The sequence below is a fragment of the Amblyomma mixtum genome, chromosome 1 (genome assembly GCF_055824585.1).
Source record: "Amblyomma mixtum isolate Tamu chromosome 1, ASM5582458v1, whole genome shotgun sequence".
In the NCBI taxonomy this organism is placed as follows: Eukaryota; Metazoa; Arthropoda; class Arachnida; order Ixodida; family Ixodidae; genus Amblyomma; species Amblyomma mixtum.
This window is the reverse complement of record NC_143012.1, coordinates 89,185,672-89,205,324: the sequence shown is the minus strand read 5'-3', so window position 1 is coordinate 89,205,324 and position 19,653 is coordinate 89,185,672. Positions and strand designations below refer to the sequence as shown.

At 46.6% G+C, this 19,653-nt stretch overlaps 1 protein-coding gene across 4 annotated transcripts in view; it reads left to right on the top strand.

Moving 5' to 3' along the window:
- Window positions 1-15,493, top strand: part of Sur-8 (leucine-rich repeat protein shoc-2) — a 103,527-nt gene extending 88,034 nt beyond the window's left edge. For all 4 annotated transcript variants that reach the window (XM_089554412.1, XM_089554402.1, XM_089554405.1 and 1 more), the window contains 6 exons: window positions 1,909-2,013; window positions 4,518-4,632; window positions 4,764-4,976; window positions 5,980-6,117; window positions 9,319-9,488; window positions 13,271-15,493. In XM_089554412.1, the coding sequence (XP_089410538.1) occupies window positions 1,909-2,013; window positions 4,518-4,632; window positions 4,764-4,976; window positions 5,980-6,117; window positions 9,319-9,488; window positions 13,271-13,306 (777 nt within the window). In that variant the 3' untranslated portion in view covers window positions 13,307-15,493. The remainder of the gene's footprint in view (window positions 1-1,908; window positions 2,014-4,517; window positions 4,633-4,763; window positions 4,977-5,979; window positions 6,118-9,318; window positions 9,489-13,270) is intronic.
- The last annotated feature ends 4,160 nt before the right edge of the window (window positions 15,494-19,653 follow it).

Sequence of the window (19,653 nt, the reverse complement as noted above, 5' to 3'; positions counted from 1 at the left end):
TCCTTCAAAGGAGGTCCTCCAGCCAGTGGCGAAAACTGGTTCTCAAGACGTCACGGTTGATCCCCTAGCATGAAATCGCAGATGACTGGCAGGTGCCTCCATGAAATGGGATTAAGCGCGACGTCTTGAGAACCGGTTTCCGCCATTGGCTGGAGGGCCTGCTGTGAAGGACATCTGCCGCTGCATTCTGGAGTTGTATCCATCTATGAAAGCTCGTTAATTCGACCCCCGTTAATTCGGAAAATCGGATAATTCAACGCGCGCGCGAGGTCCCTACAATTATACATAGGAGTCTATGGGGCGAAACTCTCGTTAATTCGACCAAATTTTGCCGTGTGTCGGTTAATTCGACTTCACTCCGCAGCCCGCCAAGCCGGTTTGCCGAGAGCAAAAAGAAAAAAACACTGCCATGAGCGGCGCTACTGTACGGCTGATAGGCCATCCGTATGGTCATATATTATCATCCATCCATCCATCCGAGGAAGCGAGTTAGCGGCGGCCGAAGCGGCTGGCGTCTTTTTTTTTGTGCTTTGTTGTGTCGCAGCAGTCGCTACGATCGCGGTTATTTACGGCGCCTTTTTTGGTAAATGCGCGCTTTGTCAGCGTGTTTACTGCGCTGCTTGTTGTTGCTGTTTTGTTGCGACTGAGAGAAGGGTGAAAGGAAATTGCAAGGGATTGCCTACTGGCTCAGCCGAGCCACCACCGCTGCCATGTGCAGATAGAGGAGAGTTAAAAGATCAGAGGAAAGATAAAGAGAAAAGATAAGACTCGCGTCCCAGCAACAACGCCGTCCCCGCGGACGCTGGCTGAAAAAACAGATAAGCGGGGAGCCGCACTCCCTTCACCTCCTCCCCGCGCTGCTTTCGGGTGGGTAGCGCGCAGGGCCTGCGCGCCTCGCCTTTGTGTCCTGTCAGCTGACCGAGGATGAAATAATTAAAGTGACAGGCGCTGACAACGACGACGATTTACGATTGTGAGCAGTTGTCCCAAATGCCGAAGTGCACGGTGAAAGAAGCCGCAGAAGCCTTGTCCGTGCCAGAGGACTTCTGTGAACAAATCCCTGACGGCGCGTGTGCCGCGGAGCACCTGGCAGCTGTTAGAGCTATCGTAGTCACTCAAATTCGCTCGAAAAAGCAGACGGTGATTACAGATTTCCTTGCCAAATAAAGGTATATGTCCTGTTGCGGCAAACATTGTTTTTTGTTGTTCATTCGATAATTCGACATTCGGATAATTCGACAACTTTTCGCGGTCCCGTCAGTGTTGAATTAACGAGCTTTTACTTATAGCTTATCCTTGGTAGAAACGGACTCTGGAAGCTTGCGAATCAATTTTTTTTTTTTTTTTTTGTAAGACCTTCTGACATAAAGTTCTCTTCTTAGACAAAAAGACCTTAACGGATTTGTCTTGTCTTGGAACAGGGGTGTAGCACTCGGGCTATACTGCTGGTGCATCGTCTTAGTTTGAGTGAGACAAGCCTGATTCATTTATGAAGCTTTGTGTTTGTTTGTTTGTTTGTTTGTTTGTTTTACAGTGCAAGCTTGTTATAGCTTCGGTTCAGCCATAGAGCCCTGCATTCGTTCGTGGAATCTGGTGTCAGCCTTAAGACCTTAATTACTTGGTGAATTAATTTAACCTGATGAACTGATTTTAAGTTAAAGTTCAGTTCAGTGGTTGGCAACCATGCCACTGAAAATAGGTTAGTCTCCCTCGGGTGGTGAGGCCAGATTTCGCGGATTCGAGTGAGCACTGATAGGCTTTCTCTTACGGCTGACAGTGTATCTTCCATGGCCAAATGCAGGACTGTATGGCTAAGCCAAAGCTGTGGCAGCTTTCGCTGATTATAATGCGCTTAGCCAGTGAGCTTAGCTTTACAGTTCTTTTTGTTTTTATGTGGACGTCTTGCAGGAAGGACTTTTAGCGAGCTTCACCAACCTGCACACCCTCACTCTGTCGCGGAACAACTTCACCTCCTACCCGTCGGGGGGGCCAGCCCAGTTCACCACAGTCACCGTGAGTGCCGCAGGTTTCTATTTCGTGGTGATTGTCTGCACAGAGTGATGTCGCTTCGTAGTAGGATCACATCACCACCCATTATCATTGGTCAAAATAAGAGATAATGCAATGCTGTTGCATTTTCTCTCCCACATTCCCCTTAAACATGCAGCTGGTGGTAAAAATCTACCGGTTGTTTGAGCAAACACTTTCAAAAATTTCCAAAAATAGGTTTTTTGGGGTAAAAATGTAGCTTTTGCAGCAGAGTATTGCCAGAGTTGGCAGACACGAGAAAACCGGTGAATCATCTTTGGTAGTAAGCTGGTTAACTAATTTTTAGTAATTAACTTTTTAACTAGTAGAGTTAGGTGCCTAGTTGCAATTAGATACTTGTAGCCGGCCGTTAGTAATAGCCATATCAGGCTTTAGAATTTCAAAAACGAGATTATCCTCGATGCTGTGGCTTGACCAAACTTCGCTGCATCGTGTTAAAATACATGCGCTTTCAAAAAGCATGCAGGCAAAGCATCCCCTCCAGTGCACGTAACTAGTCGAAATAGACAAATTTTGTCGAGCCACAGCGCCGAGAGTAATAGCGTTTTGGAAATTCTAAACGCTGATATGGCTATTAATAATGGCCGGCTACAGATCTCTGTTTGCAACCAGATGCCTAACTCTAATAGTTAAAGAGTTAATGATTAGAAATTAGTTAACCAGCTTACTAGTTGAGATGATTCACCGGTTTTCTGGTGTCTGCCAGGCCTGGCAATACCACGCCCGCAAAAGCCATAATTTACCCTAAAAAGCCTGTTTTTAAAAATTTTTGAAAGCGTTCATAGAAACACCCGGTATACCACGTTACAGGAGAGCTCCCTCAACTTCTAGTGCCCTAGGACTGGAGGCTCCACTCTGCCGCTTAACCGCTGTCTGTGTGGTCCCTGTGTGTGAGCAGATCGTGATGACGTCACAGGGTCAGGTGACCTAATTGGCCTACCTGCCACTTAGGTTGCTTCTCTGGGGATTTTAGTGTGCTAGCTCTGTAGAGCCCCCACTCACTGATTTAGTCGATGTTTGCCCAGTCCCTCCGTAACCTTGAAGAGCAGGGTGGCAGGTGGGGCCACCTAGGTCACATGACCTTGTTGCATAGTCACAACCTGCCTACCGGATTGTGAGCAAATTGCCCATCCTGGCAGGTGGCAGTTAAATTAATGGTTGGTCATGAGAGGTTTGCTCGGGAAGAGCAACCTGGGTCACACGGGTGGCACGGGTGGCACCACCTGTCATTGTAGCACATGCCAGGTGCATCGCTTATCCGCTGCACCACTGCAGTAGGAGTGGTACGATTACTGCCAGCGTTCTTTGAATGTAGAGAATGACCAATTTCGCGTTCATGGGCATTGACCCATGAACGTCATCGCATCATGCCTTGAAGGTACAGCTTAAGTGTCTCGTCCAGTGTTTCTTTCTTCCTTTTACAGTCGCCGACCGCTTTTTCGGACTCGGCAGGACCCTAAAAATGATCCAAATAATCGAACAGTCCAAAAAACCCATGAACTTAAAAAAATTCACTTTTCTGCAAAAAACCGGCTTTCAAAATCTCGAAAATAACCGCTCCCCATGTTCCGCCTACAAGCGGTAATATTAGACTCTATCTGAGTCATAGCAGTGCTTTCATCATGTCCGCACCCTATCACACCATGATACCAGATAGTGCGACGCGGCCACGGTGATACCACAAATGAATGCACTCGCTGTGCGAAGCAAGAACAGTCAGTTTGCATGGGGCAATGACGTTCGCGAAGGCCGAGAGGTAACCCACGGGAAGACGCAAGCGTCTCTGAATGCAGTTCCCCCTCCCCCCCTCTACCATGTTTGCTGCCACGCACCGCGGAGTGTGTCATCCAAGCCATGGTGGACGCTGCAGCTGTCCCGCTGTAACATTTTCAATGCGATCACGCACCCTTTGTAGGCCACCTTGATGGCAGTGGAGAGCATCTCATTATCTCGAATGGCAACGATGGAGAACAAATAGCCAAGCCTATCCAAGCCAGTCCGATTGTGCCTGCCGAGTTGATTGATTTGTTTAAATCCAAGATGGCGCCTTTCACGATGGCGGCAAACGATTTGGTAGTGACAGTGATGCCCGCTCGCGTTTATATTAGGCCGAAATAACAACCTTTCGGTTGAAAAATGATCACCACAATATTGTTGGCATCTATTGTAGTCCGAAAATTCGAACTTTTTGGCTCTGCAAAGTCCGAAATATCGGTCATGAAAATGTACACGTTCCTTTGAGGTGCGGGACGGTTCCTCAGCGAAGTCCGGAATATCGCGCTAGTCCGAATTATTGGAGTTTGAAATATCAGTCGGCTACTGTATCTGTATTTTTTTCCCTGAAGTTGTCAGAGCACATATTCTGGCTTGTGCAGAACTCGTTTCATGTGCCCCGTGTCCCAGCAGCGATCACGGGGTGCTGAAGTTGATGTTCATAGTGTGCTCTCTTCACTCCCCCCCTCTTGCAGTCCATCAACATGGAGCACAACCAAATAAACAAGATCCCCTTTGGGATCTTCTCGCGTGCCAAGCACCTGTCCAAGCTCAACATGAAGGAGAACCAGCTCACGTCCCTACCCCTCGGTGAGTCCCCCTCCCCCGCCAATCGTCAGAGCTGTTTCACACTCGTTTTAATGCCTGGCGCCCATCATTCATAGCGCTTGCAACAAAGTCATTGCGCAGTGGTGAGTGTTGGGTGGCCCTTGTGCATGCAGACCTGGGCACGTGGACGACCATGGTGGAGCTGAACCTGGGCACCAACCAGCTGAGCAAGATCCCCGACGACATCCAGTACCTGGTCTGCCTGGAGGTGCTCACCCTGAGCAACAACCTGCTGCGGCGCCTGCCCCCCACCATCGGCAACCTGGCCGCCCTGCGCGTGCTCGACCTCGAGGAGAACCGCCTGGACAGCCTGCCTAACGAGATAGGTGCAGTCCCTTCAGCCTTCTTCGGTTTAAAGGCGCACCAAGAGAGGAATATCTGGGCTTGTCTTTTTACGGCGGGAACTCGGTCTGCACGTTCCCAGCATTCCTAGAAACTTCAAATTACTGTCCTGTGCGGCCGATTTCCCTAATTTAAATTGGATTAAACGTCCCGGCTCCCGCCTTTTTTTTTAACTCTCCACTGAAGGCAGGAGGAGTCTGCCAATACGTGGAGTGCCTTTTAGGCAATCGCGTGGCGGCTTCGGTTTTGCTTTTATTTTATTTTTAGGTTTCCATGAATAAATAGATCTAGGCGGAGACAACACAGCTGCAAATTAGCGCCGTGTTTGTCTACTACTCTTTCTGGTCCTGCTGTTTAGCACTGTTTGAATGTACTTGTCACCATGGAACACCAACTCTCCCAATCTGCCATTCTGGCGCAAATTAGACCTATGGAAATAAAAATATACGTGGGCTGTTTGCTTTCGCCGATTGCTACGTATCACTCCGCCGATGGCAGAGCGGCAAGCCGCCACGGGACTGGCCGAAAGGTTGGTCGACTCCTCCTACTGTCAGTGGCGAGTTCAAAAAAAGGCGGGAGCTGGGACATTTAATTCGATTTAAATTAGAGAAATTGGCCGCACTGGACAGTAATCCGAAGTTTCCAAGAATGCTCAGAACGTTTAGATAGAGTTCCCGCGGTAACAAGACTTGTTCAGACTCCTCTTTAGTGCACCTTTAATACTTGTGGTCCTGCCCGTCCCTTGCATTTTATGCAAGTATAAGCAGATGTAGGTGTATGACGGCAACTTACAGGGGTCGTTGCTTAGTTGCTGGAGAAATGGCAGTCCTGTTTATCGATTGCTTGGACTCATGAACTCGGCGCAAGTGCTTCTGCACCTCGCATCGTTCGATGCCTCGGCATCACTCTTAATCACAGAGGTGACGTCGCGGGTCACTTCTCTGCGTTACGGGCTTTCAGTGGCCTTTGTGCTCTCTTCCTCTGCAGGCCACCTGCGCCAGTTGCAGAAGCTGGTTGTGCAGAGCAACCAGTTGACCAACCTGCCCCGTGCCATCGGCCACCTGAGCAACCTCACCTACCTGAGCGTGGGCGAGAACAACCTCAACCAGATCCCCGAGGAGATCGGTCAGTGGAGGCCCTCCTTTGTCGTTGCGGCCAATGCAGTGGGTGGGGAGACGGGACAAATCTGTTTGCTCCTCTTCGTCGTGAGTGTTGTGTGTGGAATGCCTCTGTCATGTGTTCGGTGTGTCATCGACTATGCACATATGGATGCACACATATTGAGGCATAATATACAGGGTGTTTGAGTGAACACTTTCAAAATTTCTAAAAAATATTCTTTTTGAGGTGCCGCCGCGGTGGCTCAGTGGCTATGGTGCTCGGCTGCTGGCCCGAAAGACGCGGGTTCGATCCCGGCCGCGGCAGTTGAATTTCTTTGGAGGAGAAGTTCCAGAGGCCCGTGTACTGTGCGATGTCAGTGCACGTTAAAGGACCCCAGGTGGTCGAAATTTCCGGAGCCCTTCACTACGGCGTCTCTCATAGCCTTAGTCGCTTTGGGACGTTAAACCCCATAAACCAACTAAACCAACCAACCATCTTTTTGAGGTAAAAATATGACTTTTGCGGCATAGTATTACCAGTGTTGCCAGACACCAGAAAACCGGTGAATCGTAGAAAGTAGTAAGCTGGTCAACTAAATTTTAATAACCAACTTTTTAACTAGTGGAGTTAGGCGTCAAATAGCAGTTAGAGGTTTGTAGCCGGCCGTTAGTAATAGCCGTTTAAGTTTTTATAATTTTGAAAACGCGATTAGCCTTGGCGCTGTGGCTCGACAAAATTTGGCTGCATCGTGCGAAAATACATGTGCTTTCGAAAAGCATGCTAGCAAAGCAACCTTTTTAGTGCAAGTATCTAACTGTTCGAAAAAGCTTAATTTTGTCAAGCTACAGTGCCAAGGGTAATCCCGTTTTCGAAATTATAAAAACTGATATGCCTATTACTAACGACTTGCTACAAATATTTAATTGCAACTAGGCGCCTAACTGTACTAGTTAAAGAGTTAATTATTAAAAATTAGTTGCCGCCGCGGTGGCTCAGTGGCTATGGTGCTCGGCTGCTGACCCGAAAGACGCGGGTTCGATCCCGGCCGCGGTGGCTGGAATTTCTTTGGAGGAGAAATGCTAGAGGCCCGTGTACTGTGCGATGTCAGTGCACGTTAAAGAACCCCAGGTGGTCGAAATTTCCGGAGCCCTCCACTACGGCGTCTCTCAGCCTCAGTCGCTTTGGGACGTTAAACCCCATAAACCATAAACCAAACCATTAAAAATTAGTTAACCAGCATAGTACTTAAGAGCGATTTTCTGGTGTCCGCCATCAGTGGTTGTACTGTGCCGCAAAAGACATATTTTTACCCCAAAAAGCCTATTTTTCAAAGTGTTCGCTGAAACACCCGGTATATGCATTTGCATGCACACACTGCACATGGCAGATAAAACTTAAGGTTGTCTGGGCCTGGCATGTGGGAGGTGCTGGGTTCGATCCCTAGTGCTGCCAGAAACCCACAGTGGTGCAATAGGTACAAGTTTTCCCCTGTCCTGTCACTCAGCTTGTTTTGGGTGAAATGCTTGGAAAGTATGTCTATGACCCCACCTTGTGTAGCTGAAGAAATACCTTGTGCCTTGATGCTGTTTGGTCAGAGCTACCCTCGTGCCATAAAATTCATCGTCGATCAATCAGATGAAACTTGGGCAGGTGTAGGAAACGAAATGTTGTAATTCTGCAGTGGAGTTATATAAAAACGTCTGATAAAGAGTCATCTTCAATTTGTTCATTGTGCTCAGGGGTGAAAAGTGTGACATTCTTTTAAGTTTGTTATCTGATGACAGAGCATTTCTGGGCAACACTGTGCCAGAATTGGGGCACTTGCCCGAGAGCTCAGTTGAAGCATAGCAATTCATTTGAATCTTATGCTCACAGCGACAGCGTATGTTAGCGTAGCGATGCTGAAATGTCATGTGAGTTGTTTTAAACACTCATTTTCCGCGCACAGTTGTGCGGTGGAATGGCTTATATGGATCCCCGAGGAGACTACCGGCTGTTTAGTTTGCTCTTCAGTGGCTAAATATGTAACAAGCTGACATTTTATGCTTTTTGCCCAACTGAATTTGTGTATTCTTGTATTCTTGTATTTCTGCTCGTATATCTGACTACTGTCATGTCCAGCCTGCTAGGTCTCTGGTTTGGATGACAGTGTCTGTAATAATAAGCAAATGCAATGAGGCATATTGGTTTTTACAGCACAGCTGTTAAATGCCTCTTCCTGGCTTTGGTGGTGTTGGCGTCTCCTGTAAGAGGATGACCAGGAGAGGTCCAAGGAGAAGAGTGAAAGTGTTCCGGAGAAATGACGAAAGTAGCAGAGGTGACACAGTCAGACCTCGTTATAGCGAACAAGTAAAAAAAAAATCGTAGAATAGTTCGACGTAGCCGAAATTTCGGAGACAAAATTTTGCCAATAGCACACACAGGAAAAGCAGCTCAATTCAATTAGTGAAAGGATGACAGCTGGGAACAGGTTCTTCAGAAGCTTTGGTACCTTTCCATTCCACTCGCGACGATTGCGGAGGCCGCAAAGTACCGAGCGCCAAACTTCACTTAGATTGGCTCCCCCGCACAGTGCTGGCAGCATGCGGCGGGGGGCAGGTCAGCCGTCAGCTAGGATGACTTTCCCTGTATTACAGTAGTGTCGCGTGAAAAACGGGACGCATAACAAAAGCTGTCACCGTTGTCCTTACCTCTGTGACAGGCGACATGAGCAGAGTGGCTACTGGAAGGCTATAATCGACCATGCTACTGGTTCAGGGGCACTATCGATGGGTGCAAGAGGTGCAAACTCGTGCTTACAGATGCAAGCGGGTGCTGAGTGCCTGTTGGCCAATTGTTTACCCCACTATATCTTCTGTAGCACCGTTGGCACAAGCAGAATGAAGCAAGAACCTTTGAGCGAACACTTGCAGCATCACCACCAGTCACTCGTGCAGTGAGGCAAAGCCATCCGATTGGGCACAGCTTGGTACTCGCCAGTTCGGTATATTCGTTTTATGGTCAACCGCGTTCGATATATTCGCAATAGTTTGATGTTGCCAGTAATCCGTAACATCCAGTTCATCATATCAAGGTTTGACTGTAGTTCGTGGGGTGCAACAGACGCCATTATGATGCAACGCATGATGCCGTGCTGGTCAATGTGTATCAATGAGAGAGACAACCTTCCGGCCTTCTAGAGCGGGGTGGGTGGGGTCATCTTCTGTTGCCCTGATGATGATGCAGGCACCCTGGAGAACCTGGAGTCCCTGTACATCAATGACAACCCGAACCTGCACGGCCTGCCCTTTGAGCTGGCCCTGTGCACCAACCTGCAGATCATGAGCATCGAGAACTGCCCCCTCTCCCAGATCCCCGCCGAGATCGTCAACGGGGGGCCCTCGCTGGTCATCCAGGTACGGGCTGCTTACTGCTGAACTGGGGGTTCTCAAACAGTTAGTTCCGTGGAGCCCTTGGGTTCCCCGAACCTCTACCTTGCCTTCTAACCACTTTATCTGTGGACTTACCATGCTGAAATGGCTCGCAGGAGACCGTTTCTCTCAGGGCCACTTATTATTGAATTTCACGGTTTATGTGAGGCACTCTTTGTCTGTGGGTTCTTTTTTGCATTCATCATCTCGGGCAGTAAGGGACAGAAGTCAAGACACACACAGTTCCTCAGGGATAAAAAGGTTGAGAACCTGTCTTCTAGACCATTGTATTGCCTTCTGGCTCCTGGGCATTCAGACTTTAGGTTAAATGGCATTGCACTTCATTGGCAATGGCATAGATAGGGGTAGAGCATGCAGCTGGTATGCAAGAGGCACATGGTTCGAATCCAGGAGCTTCTGCATTTCTCCACTAGACAAAAAAAAAAAAAACAAATCGAAGTGCTGGTGGGCTCAAATAACCAGGCCCGATCTCTATGAAATGAGCTGACAACTCACCCTCTCGCCACAACAGGATTTGGCCACCCTGGTACAGCACTTGGTCGCCACTTCCTATATGGGCACGCCAGTTAACCCCCTGCCGTCAGTCCCCAGCGGTTACGAGGCAACTGACCAAGGTTCTTGCCGAGGGAGACTAACCTAACTGTGCACTTTGTGGAAGTGGTGGACATAAAACGGGATGTCACAGGGATGAGTACGCTGTGTGGAAGGAACGGAACACAAGTGGGAAACATGGACGGTCTTTAGTCAAATGTTTAGGGGAATCCCCCAAGGTGGAGTAAATTTGTTATAAGGGAGTAATTACTCATCGACATCCACCCGAGCGCAGCCATACGGCTACAAAGGAAAGCTATACAGCTTTCTCAGAAACTTCGTAGTTAAAGAAAAACCACCGCTTCACCGGAGCAGTTTCCGAGAAAGCTGTATAGCTTTCCTTTGTAGCCGTATGGCTGCGCTCGGGTGGATGTCAGTGAGTAAATACTCCCTTATTACAAATGTACTCCACCTTGGGGGATTCCCCTAAAACATTTGGCCAGCACTGTTCCCACTTCGAGTTATTGATCAATTCGCTCTCGCCCTACCATAAGCTTGCCGTCCCAGTTAGGTCAATTGGTAGAGCGACTGCTCTTGTTAAGCGGTGGTCCCGGGTTCGAACCCTGGACCAGGACGAATTTTTCTTTAACCATGAAGTTTCAGAGAAAGCTGTGTAGCTTTCCTTTGTGGCCGTATGGCTGCGCTCGGGTGGACGTCAATGAGTAATTGCTCCCTTATTACGGATTGTCTTTGTATGCTGTTTGGTCTGCACACTATAGACCCTTTCAGTAAGAGCCCCCTAGGTGACACCTTACAGCACAGTGGAGGCGGCAGTGGAACCTGCTTCCAAGCGGCCCAGAAAGGAAGTGTTTCAGCATCTTTCTCACTCGATGGAAAAGCCTGTACTCGTTGCTATTTCACATCAACTAACCCAAGCCGCCATTTTAGTCAAAGGGGCCATAAAACGGTTCTGAAAGCGACTGCAAAATGCATGCGTGGTGTAGAGAAAATGTCCCTGAACATTCATGTCACACACGAGTCCTCAAAAGCGAGCCGATAGTTTACGAGCAATTTTTAAAAATTCCCGTTCCCGTGCCTTGAGGCGGCGTCCTCCCATGCGAGGACATGGGGCCCGCGTTGCATGACTCCTGAGAGGCTGTCATCGGTTCGCCAAAAACCACGAGGACGTTCGTAAACAAAGGAGGAAGGGGGCATGGCCTGCTGGAGACAGGAATGCGTTGCTCCCTTCCAGTCTTTCTTTTATTGTTGTGTCGGGGCCTGGGAGCGAGCTGCTAAAAAAAAAAATGACTGGCAATTTTGCGCAGTTAGGCCAGATGCGAATTAGGTGCACAAGCGGTTCAGGTTTCACTTCGGTACTGGTGTTCAGGTCATTATCTCCTTTGCATTGCTAACTACCGGCTACAAACCTCTAGTTACAACTAGTTGACTAGCTGGGATAGTTAAGCAAGGCAGCAGTGTGGGCTAGTTAGTTGTATATTTGAGCGGAATAACGCTCTACAAACGGACAAAAAACGACAACTGAAACGACGGATGCATCCTGTGTCCGTTGTTTCAGTTTTCGTTTTTGTCCGTGCGTAGTGCGTTATTCCCCTCAACTGTGATAGTTAACGAGCTAATAATCAGAAATTAGTTAACTGGCTAACTAGTCAACTTTATTCGCCTGTTTTCTGATGCCCAGTGACCCTGGTATTATTCTGCCGTAGAATCCATCTCTCAGACTATTTGTAAATATAGGCTCCCCTGGAATGCGTGGTATACGAGAGAGGTCTTTCTCTTGCAGTGGATGTTGTTAGGCTGGTGTCACCTATTATAATATGGTGTCACCCTTTATAATTAGCAATTAATTAACAACCTTTATTTTTTAGTGGAATGAAGAACGCACTCTTTGTTGTTCGTTGAGCCTGTAATAAGGAAACAATTACTCGTTAGCATCCACCCAAATGCAGCCATATGGCTACAAAGGTAAGCTACACAGCTTTCAAAGAAACTTCGTGGTTGCAAAAAAATTCTTCTTGATCCGGGAATTGAACCTGGGACCACCGCTTATCAGGGGCAGTTGCTCTACTAACTGAACTACTAACCAGGATGGCTAGCATTGTAGATGATAGGACAAGACCAAATTGATCAACACTTGAAAGCTGTATAGCTTTCCTTTGTAGCCGTATGGCTGTCCTTGGGTGGGTGCCAGCGAGTAATTACTCCCTTATTGAAAACTTCCTCCATCTTGGGGAATGATTCCCCTCAACATTGGAGTCTTTCCGAACTAGCTCTGTTGAGCCTGTTTTCCGATGTGCGGGCGTAATTATAGTTTGAGAGGACATAGTACAGTAAAACCTCGTCACAAGAGACACTCAAGGGACTCGAGAAAGACGTCTCTTATAACCAAGGTCTCTTGTAACCAGAAATTCTAAAAACACTGAGTAGTTGGACTAGATAAGGTTATTGCACATCAGCATATCAGTGTGTTTAAACACATTCATGCACATTAGCAGCTGATTGTTCAGGATGGCTTAAAGAAGTCCTTCATTGTAGTATGTCTTTTTGTGAGTGCAGAGTGTATTAGTTTCATTCCCAACTTCTGGAGGTAAAGCACTTCACTTTGAAGTGAAGTGCTCCATTAAGTAACCTAGGAAGTTCACGATCGCTCCATGAGGACATGCAGTCTGTGATGGCAATTTCGGTGCAGCGAGACAGTAATCACAACAATGTGATGTGTGACATCCAGCTGCTGAACGGAACAGTATCGAGGCAAGGGAATGAAAAGTGCAGCGCATACGAGTTAGTACGATGTCAGCAGCATTGCGTGAGCATATCTGGGTTGTGTCTCTTCTCAATAGTGAAGAATTTACTCTAGGGACCTAAAAAAGTTGTCCTTAGTAACCGAGTGTCTCTTGTAAACGTGGCTCTTGTATGCAATGTTGTTAACATAGCGAACATAGGAAAACCAGCCAAACCACTTTCAAATGTCTCTTATAACCAGATGTCTCTTGTAACCGTGTCTCTTGTAATGAGATCGTACTGTAGTAGCGCTAAAAAACAGGGACTACAGGGTAGTAGAAGACAGCGCAGGCGCTTCTTCTAACGTCGTCCCTGTTTCTTAGCGCTACTAGTACGTCCTCTCAATCTAGACACCAACCAGCCTAGCTTTCTGCCTTAAAAGTAATCACAGTCGCCCACATTTCATCCCCGTGCAGTACCTCAAGATGAAGGGACCCTACCGGACACTGTGACACCCATCCCTCCCGGAGGCCACCCCGAGCAGCAGCAGCGCTGGCAACAAGAAACAGCGGTGGTGCTCCGGTCGGCGGGCCTCCGCGCACCGCTCCATCGGACTTGTCGCCCGAGTCCACTGGCACGCGCTTTTCGCGGGGGACCCCCTCGCTACTGTCGCCAGGCTCCTGCGCAACCTCCTGCTGAAGCTGTGAGAGCACTACTCCGCGCGAAAGTGGCAAGAGTGCGTGCGGAAGACTGTCTCCCGCTCTGAAGACGACGACCCTCGCTCGTTAACCTTGCCGGGAACGTGCCAACCAGCGGTGACGACACGCGCCGCTCGTCGGACATTGCGGACGCGTTAAGCGTTTCTTCCTCTCCTCGTGGTGCAAAAAAAAAAAAGAGGGAGAGAAGGAAACCAGGAAGCAATCCGCGCGCAGCAGTGCACAGGGCGGTGTCCCGAACTGTTAAATATATCCTGGTGCAAGCATCGGTGCAACAAACGTCGGTGCAAGAAAAGAACGCCTCGGTCAGCCAGAAAAAGCTACGCTGGACACACGCGCCCGTGAACGCTCGAGACAGTTCAGAGGCATACAGAGGATACACTGGCAGAGATTGCGCCAGTTTTTCAAGCGGCGCGCACGCAGAAAATGCTAGACGTTGTTTCGGGCCAACTCCCTCTCTCTCGAGAATGCGACAAGATGCTGCCGCAAACTTTGATGGAGGTCAACCTCTGCAAGCCGTCGTCAACGTCACCAACGTTGTTGGAGAAGAGCGCATTGTCGTTGGGCTGTCGCAAAATTTTTCGGGCTGCCCCTGCTTCGACGTGGTTTGCTTTTGTTTTTTTCATCGGCGATGCATTTTACTGCATTGAGCTCGTTTTTTGATCTCGGTGTTTTGTGCTGTCGGCAGAGAGGTGATCTCCAGATAAGCAGACCAGCGAGTAAATGGCATCCCGAAGGAAAGTTTGGATCCTTCCATTGAGAAGTCCGGAGTTTTTCAGCGGGTTTTGATGCGTTGTCAAATTGCCAAGCGGAAATCAGGAGCCATTTTAATGTCTTCCGGCCCGTTCTCCGTGGCTTGTAGAGGATGCCTAAGGTGTTAATTTTTCTCATTCTATTTTTTTATAAACGGCAAAATAGAGATTGGGTTGCAGATCGTGTGCTTGAGAGCGGGAATTTTTCGTCGCAGGTTCACAAAGGCAAGCTGCTTTGCGTCGCTCGGGGAAGTGCTTCTTTTGCTGGTTAGGAAACGGCGAGGACGTAAGGAATCGGAGCTCGAAGCTAAGGACAGGTGAATGAACAAACTTTGACAGAGTGCATGCAGTCTGCCGCATCTCAGAAAAAAAAAAAAGAAAGAAAAACGGTTGCGGAGCAAAGTCGCGCAAATCGCAGAGTTCGGGCTTTTTTGCATTCGCTGATCATTGCGCATGGCGTCATCTCTCCATTTACTCATGCGTGTGTGTGAGTGTGTGCCGCTAACTTCTTTTCATCGTCTTCTGCCAGTTTTCGATTGTGCGTTGCGCGTGACCATTATGTAATGGCTCGTTGACTGGACCAGCCTTGTCTGTGAAAACTTTCGGCCGAACGCGCTTTGACAACGGGGTTTCGTGCAGCGTTTGTGCTATATCGTATGGTACTCTCTCCGGACTGCTGCAAAGCTCCCCTGAAGAGGCAATGAGAGTGAAGAGCCCGTTCAAATGATGATGACAACCTCAGCAGAGAGAGAAAAAAAAGGAAAGGATGGACGGCTTGCAATGTCGCCACTGTTGAAAACTTGTTCCGCGTGGAGCCAAAGAAAAAAAGTGATTCCTCTACTGTTGACGCAACAATTATTTATATACTCTTGCATTTCTGTATTTTTTTTTGCAAGTTTTAACTCTTGGTGACTGACTGATGAAAAGTGTTTTTATTTTCTGCCCATTCTTCGTTTCGTCGCGTGAATTCTCTGCTTTGATGTTTTCTTTCTGTAACACCTTTTTTGTGCGATTTTGCTGCTTTTTTTGTGTAATCATGCTTTTAATCACGGAACATCCCCCTCGTCAACATCAGTGTCATCTGTGCCTCCCTGACTCCAGTTTGACCATTCGGTGCTTCTGAGATCACACTGAGCTGGACTTGCATGTTATTGTTGATTTTTTTTTTCTGTTGAGTGGGGATGGTTGACACAAGGCTGCGTTTATAGCCAATAAAATTGAAGAACATTTATTCTGAGATCCAAGCTTCTTCGTCAGTATGTATTCGTGATGTATGCAATGTGATCCGGTGCGGTAAGTTGCCCAAGAGAGATGTTGCCGAACTAAGTACAGACCAGTAGGAAGTATTGAAGAAAGCAGGCAGGACTGAGTGTTGCACATTTAAGGGGGGATGACGGTTTTGAAAACTTGTTTTTTATTTGTCGGCATAACTCGTTGAAACTTGGCACGTAGGTGTGGGCACGTAGGTGTATCATAAAATGCTGCTTTCAAATATTTCACCTGGAAGAAAATTCATCGCAAAATAAATCCATCCAAATTAGGCCATTTCTTACGGGCTATTATAGTACTTTATCTGTTACAAAATCTTTTTTATTTCCAAAGATGCGCAGCACATCCTAAAGCTTTGCTTTTTCCTTTAAATATGATATATTAGCAATTAGGCCTAGTGTGGGCTAATCACTGCCACATCGTTTTTTCTAACTTTGTTATTAATTTATGATCAACAGAATGATTTTATAGACATTTTGTTAGGTTTAGGATGTGCTCTAGGCCTTTGCAAATGTCTGCTTATTCTTAAAAAATCTTTTTTATCTGACAAATTACTATGAAGGGCCGTAAGAAATGACCTAATTAGGATCATTTATTTTGTCATATATTTCCTTTCAGCTGAGATATTTGAAATCTAAATGCATATTCGAAATCAGCATTCAGTGATACACCTACGTGCTAAGTTTCAATAAGATACGTTGACAAATAAAGCAGTTTTCAAGACCCTCATCCTCCTTAAAAGGGGCTCTGAAACACCTTCCGAGAAGAGCACATCAACTCGCTCAATCACTGCACTGTGTTGCCATAAAAACGTGAGCCAAACAATACACCTCAACATGCAGCAGAGAACCCAGAATCGTGTGAAAGTTGGCAAGGCCTTCCCGGTGACTTTTTCATGCCGTACCCTCCTCTGTCGCTTGCACCAGCGTACACAAGTTGAGAGATAGCTATTGGTTCGATTCTTTCTGACGTCATGCAGCTATCGTGGCTGTGGCCAATAAGCCGCGTAGCTCTGGCAGGTCAGGAAGCTCCGCCCCCGAAGGCGGGGCCGGGCGGAGGAGCAAGCAAAAAGTGACGAGAGGAGAGGGAAAAGCGCGAAGACTCTGAAATTCAAATTTTGACTTCAGGTTAATCATATTCTACAATATTCACAAAGGTATTCGTGAAATGGTGTGTTTTAGCACCCAGGCGTAACGCAACTTTATTAGAGCCCCTTTAAGTGCGAGCTTCTGCACTTGTGCCTAAATGGCATAAGTGGTGAAGTGGTTTAGAGAATTTCGAATGCTGGTAAAGTAAGCTACGTGGCAAGAACATCGTCACGGGAAGTGTAACCGCTTCATAGGGTGTCATTATTTATGAATGCATTAACAGCACGTCTTTTTGCAGATTTCTTCATCAATGGCTCCCCCTGTATATGCCTGATCTTTTGAACCGTCTGATCTGTGTCGGCAACCTTTTTGGAGTTTTAAACTGTGAAGTGTAATAGAGATAGCCTAGCATTTTTCTTAAGGAGGTGACACCATACTCCAGAAAAAGCAGACAGTCTGAAACCTTCAGGTTCTGAGACACTTGAACTCAATTAAAGAAAGCATTTTGTTCAGTACTTCTGTTGGAATAATTGTGACAAATTAACAATCTCTATCCTGGTGTACGAGATGCTGCACAATATCCCAAAGAAAGCAGACTGAGGTCTGTTGATTATAAAAGCACTTGCATGAATCGGAGAGCATTCTTTATTTTGAAACATAGTACTGGTATAGTTTTGAACGTAGCTTTTAAAGGGCTCAAATTATGTCCTGCATGGTAGCACTCTAAGTGGCTTGCATAGTTTCACTTGTGCCATTTTGCAATTTGGTGCTCTATTCCTAGTGAAAATTCTAATTGCAGAAGTAATAACCTATTTGCTTATCAACAATAGGTAATTAATCTAATAAAGGCATCAAGTGGAAAGCGTGACGTGGGCAGTTAGATTCCCTCACACTCGGTGATGATCTGTGCCAAAAGTTCCCTTAGTTAGAGCCAAAAATCTCTATTTCAGGCCTTTTTGCCTGCAGCAACTCTGGCAGTTTGAAAAAAGTGATAATTTCGGTTCTTAAAATTTCCTGAAACTCTGTCAAAATTTCCTGTTCGATAAATTTCGCCTCTCAAATTTCCCCGAAAAGAAAAAAATTCCAAAATGAAACGCACTGCATACATGGTGGCATCGCAAGTTCATGCAGGACATAACGTCTCTCTTCTAAACTTGCCGTGCTTTAAAGGGACCCTGAAATGGTTTCTTCAATCATATTTTATTGCACTGGTTTATACCCCGTGTGCGAGCTAAACGTAACCAAGTTCTCAAAAAAATACTTGGTGTCCTCGGCAAGCGAAACCAGTTCAGATCTCTTGAGAGTCGTGTGGCCTAATCTGCAGTAGTTTTATAGTTCTGAAAAGGTTGATTAGTTACGGCTAATGAACTACCTTTCTAGATGTCGGATTTGGGAAGAAAGTGTTAAATCGAAAGTTGTAGATCACCTTGAAGAACAGCACGCTGGGACACTTGCACCAAGGTAGTTTGTATAGCTTTTTTACCTACCCTAGAGAAAGCACGCGAAATTCAAAATCTACCACTTTACACGGGTGCTACTTCAGTGCTGCAAGACATGCTCTGGGGGGGGGATATATCTTTGAAACGCTGCCTCGGAGAGTGTTTTGAGCATTCACACTGGCCGTGGGATATGAGGATATTTTTTTGTCTGATAGCGCGTACTGCTTTAATTTGGTAGATTCTGAATTTGGGTGCTTTCTTTCAGGGTAGGTAAAACAAAGCAGCGTAAATATGGTACCTTGGTGCGCACGTTTCAGCCAGCTGTTTTTCAGAAAGGTGATCTACAGCTTTCAAATTAACATTTTTTTCGACACTATTTAAAAATTATCTAGTTGGCCATAACCAATTAACTAACATTGCAGAACTATATACCGGGTGTTTCAGTGAACACTTTAAAAAATTTTTCAAAAATAGGCTTTCTGGGGTAAAAATGCGGCTTTTGCGACATAGTATTGCCAGTGTTGGAGCATACCAGAAAACCGGTGAATCGTCTTGAGTAGTAAGGTGGTTGACTAATTTTTAATAACTTTTTAACTGGTACAGTTAGGCACCCAGTTGCATTTAGAGATTTGTAGCTGGTCGTTAGTAATAGCGATATCAGTTTTTAGAATTTCGAAAACGGGATTACCTTTGGCGCTGTGGCTCGTCAAAATCTGGCTTTTTCGACTAGTTACGTGCACTGGAAGGGTTGCTTTGCCTGCATGCTTTCGAATCTGCATTTATTTTCGCATGATGCAGCCAGATTTTGTCGAGCCACAACGGCGAGGGTAAGCGCATTTTCGAGATTCTAAAAACTGGCATGGCTATTACTAACAACCGGCTACAAACCTCTAGTTGCAACTAGGCAGGTAACTCTGCTAGTTTAATTTATTAAAAATTTGTTAACCAGTACTTAAGAATATTCACTGATTTTCCAGTGCCTGCCAAAACTGGTAATACTCTGCCGCAAAAGCCATATTTTTACCCTAAAAAACCCATTTTTGAAAAGTTTTGAAAGTGTTCACTGAAAAACCCGTTATATACTGATTAGGCCATATTCTTTAGAACCGCAATTATGTTCAGCTGGGACACGTGGTACAGCCCCTCTGAACAACAGCGTATGGGGGGTGAGTTGTTTATGAACAGAACCTCGTCTGCGCTCGTCTGCTTTACGAGTGATTATATTGATGCAAGCAAGTGCATTGGCTGCACGTCGTGGAAACAACAAAGGCCGCAGTGATTTCACATGGATGGCTGAAACGTGACGCGCGATCTGCACTATTTTGTAACACTACTGAATTTGCAGTGCGCGCCAGAGAAATCAAATTCGTTAACTTTTTTGTCGCGGAGGCATTGTGTGCGGCGGTCGTGAATACACGCGTAGCTTCATTGCAGGCTGTTGTATCCGACATCTATAAATATTGGCTAACAGCCAGCTACAAATCTCCTGTTACGACCAGACGCCCAACTGTAATAGTTAAAAAGTTTAAAAAGTTTACCTTCAGAATTTAGTTAACCAGGTTACTAGTTGCTACAGTCAGATGTCTACAGTGAAG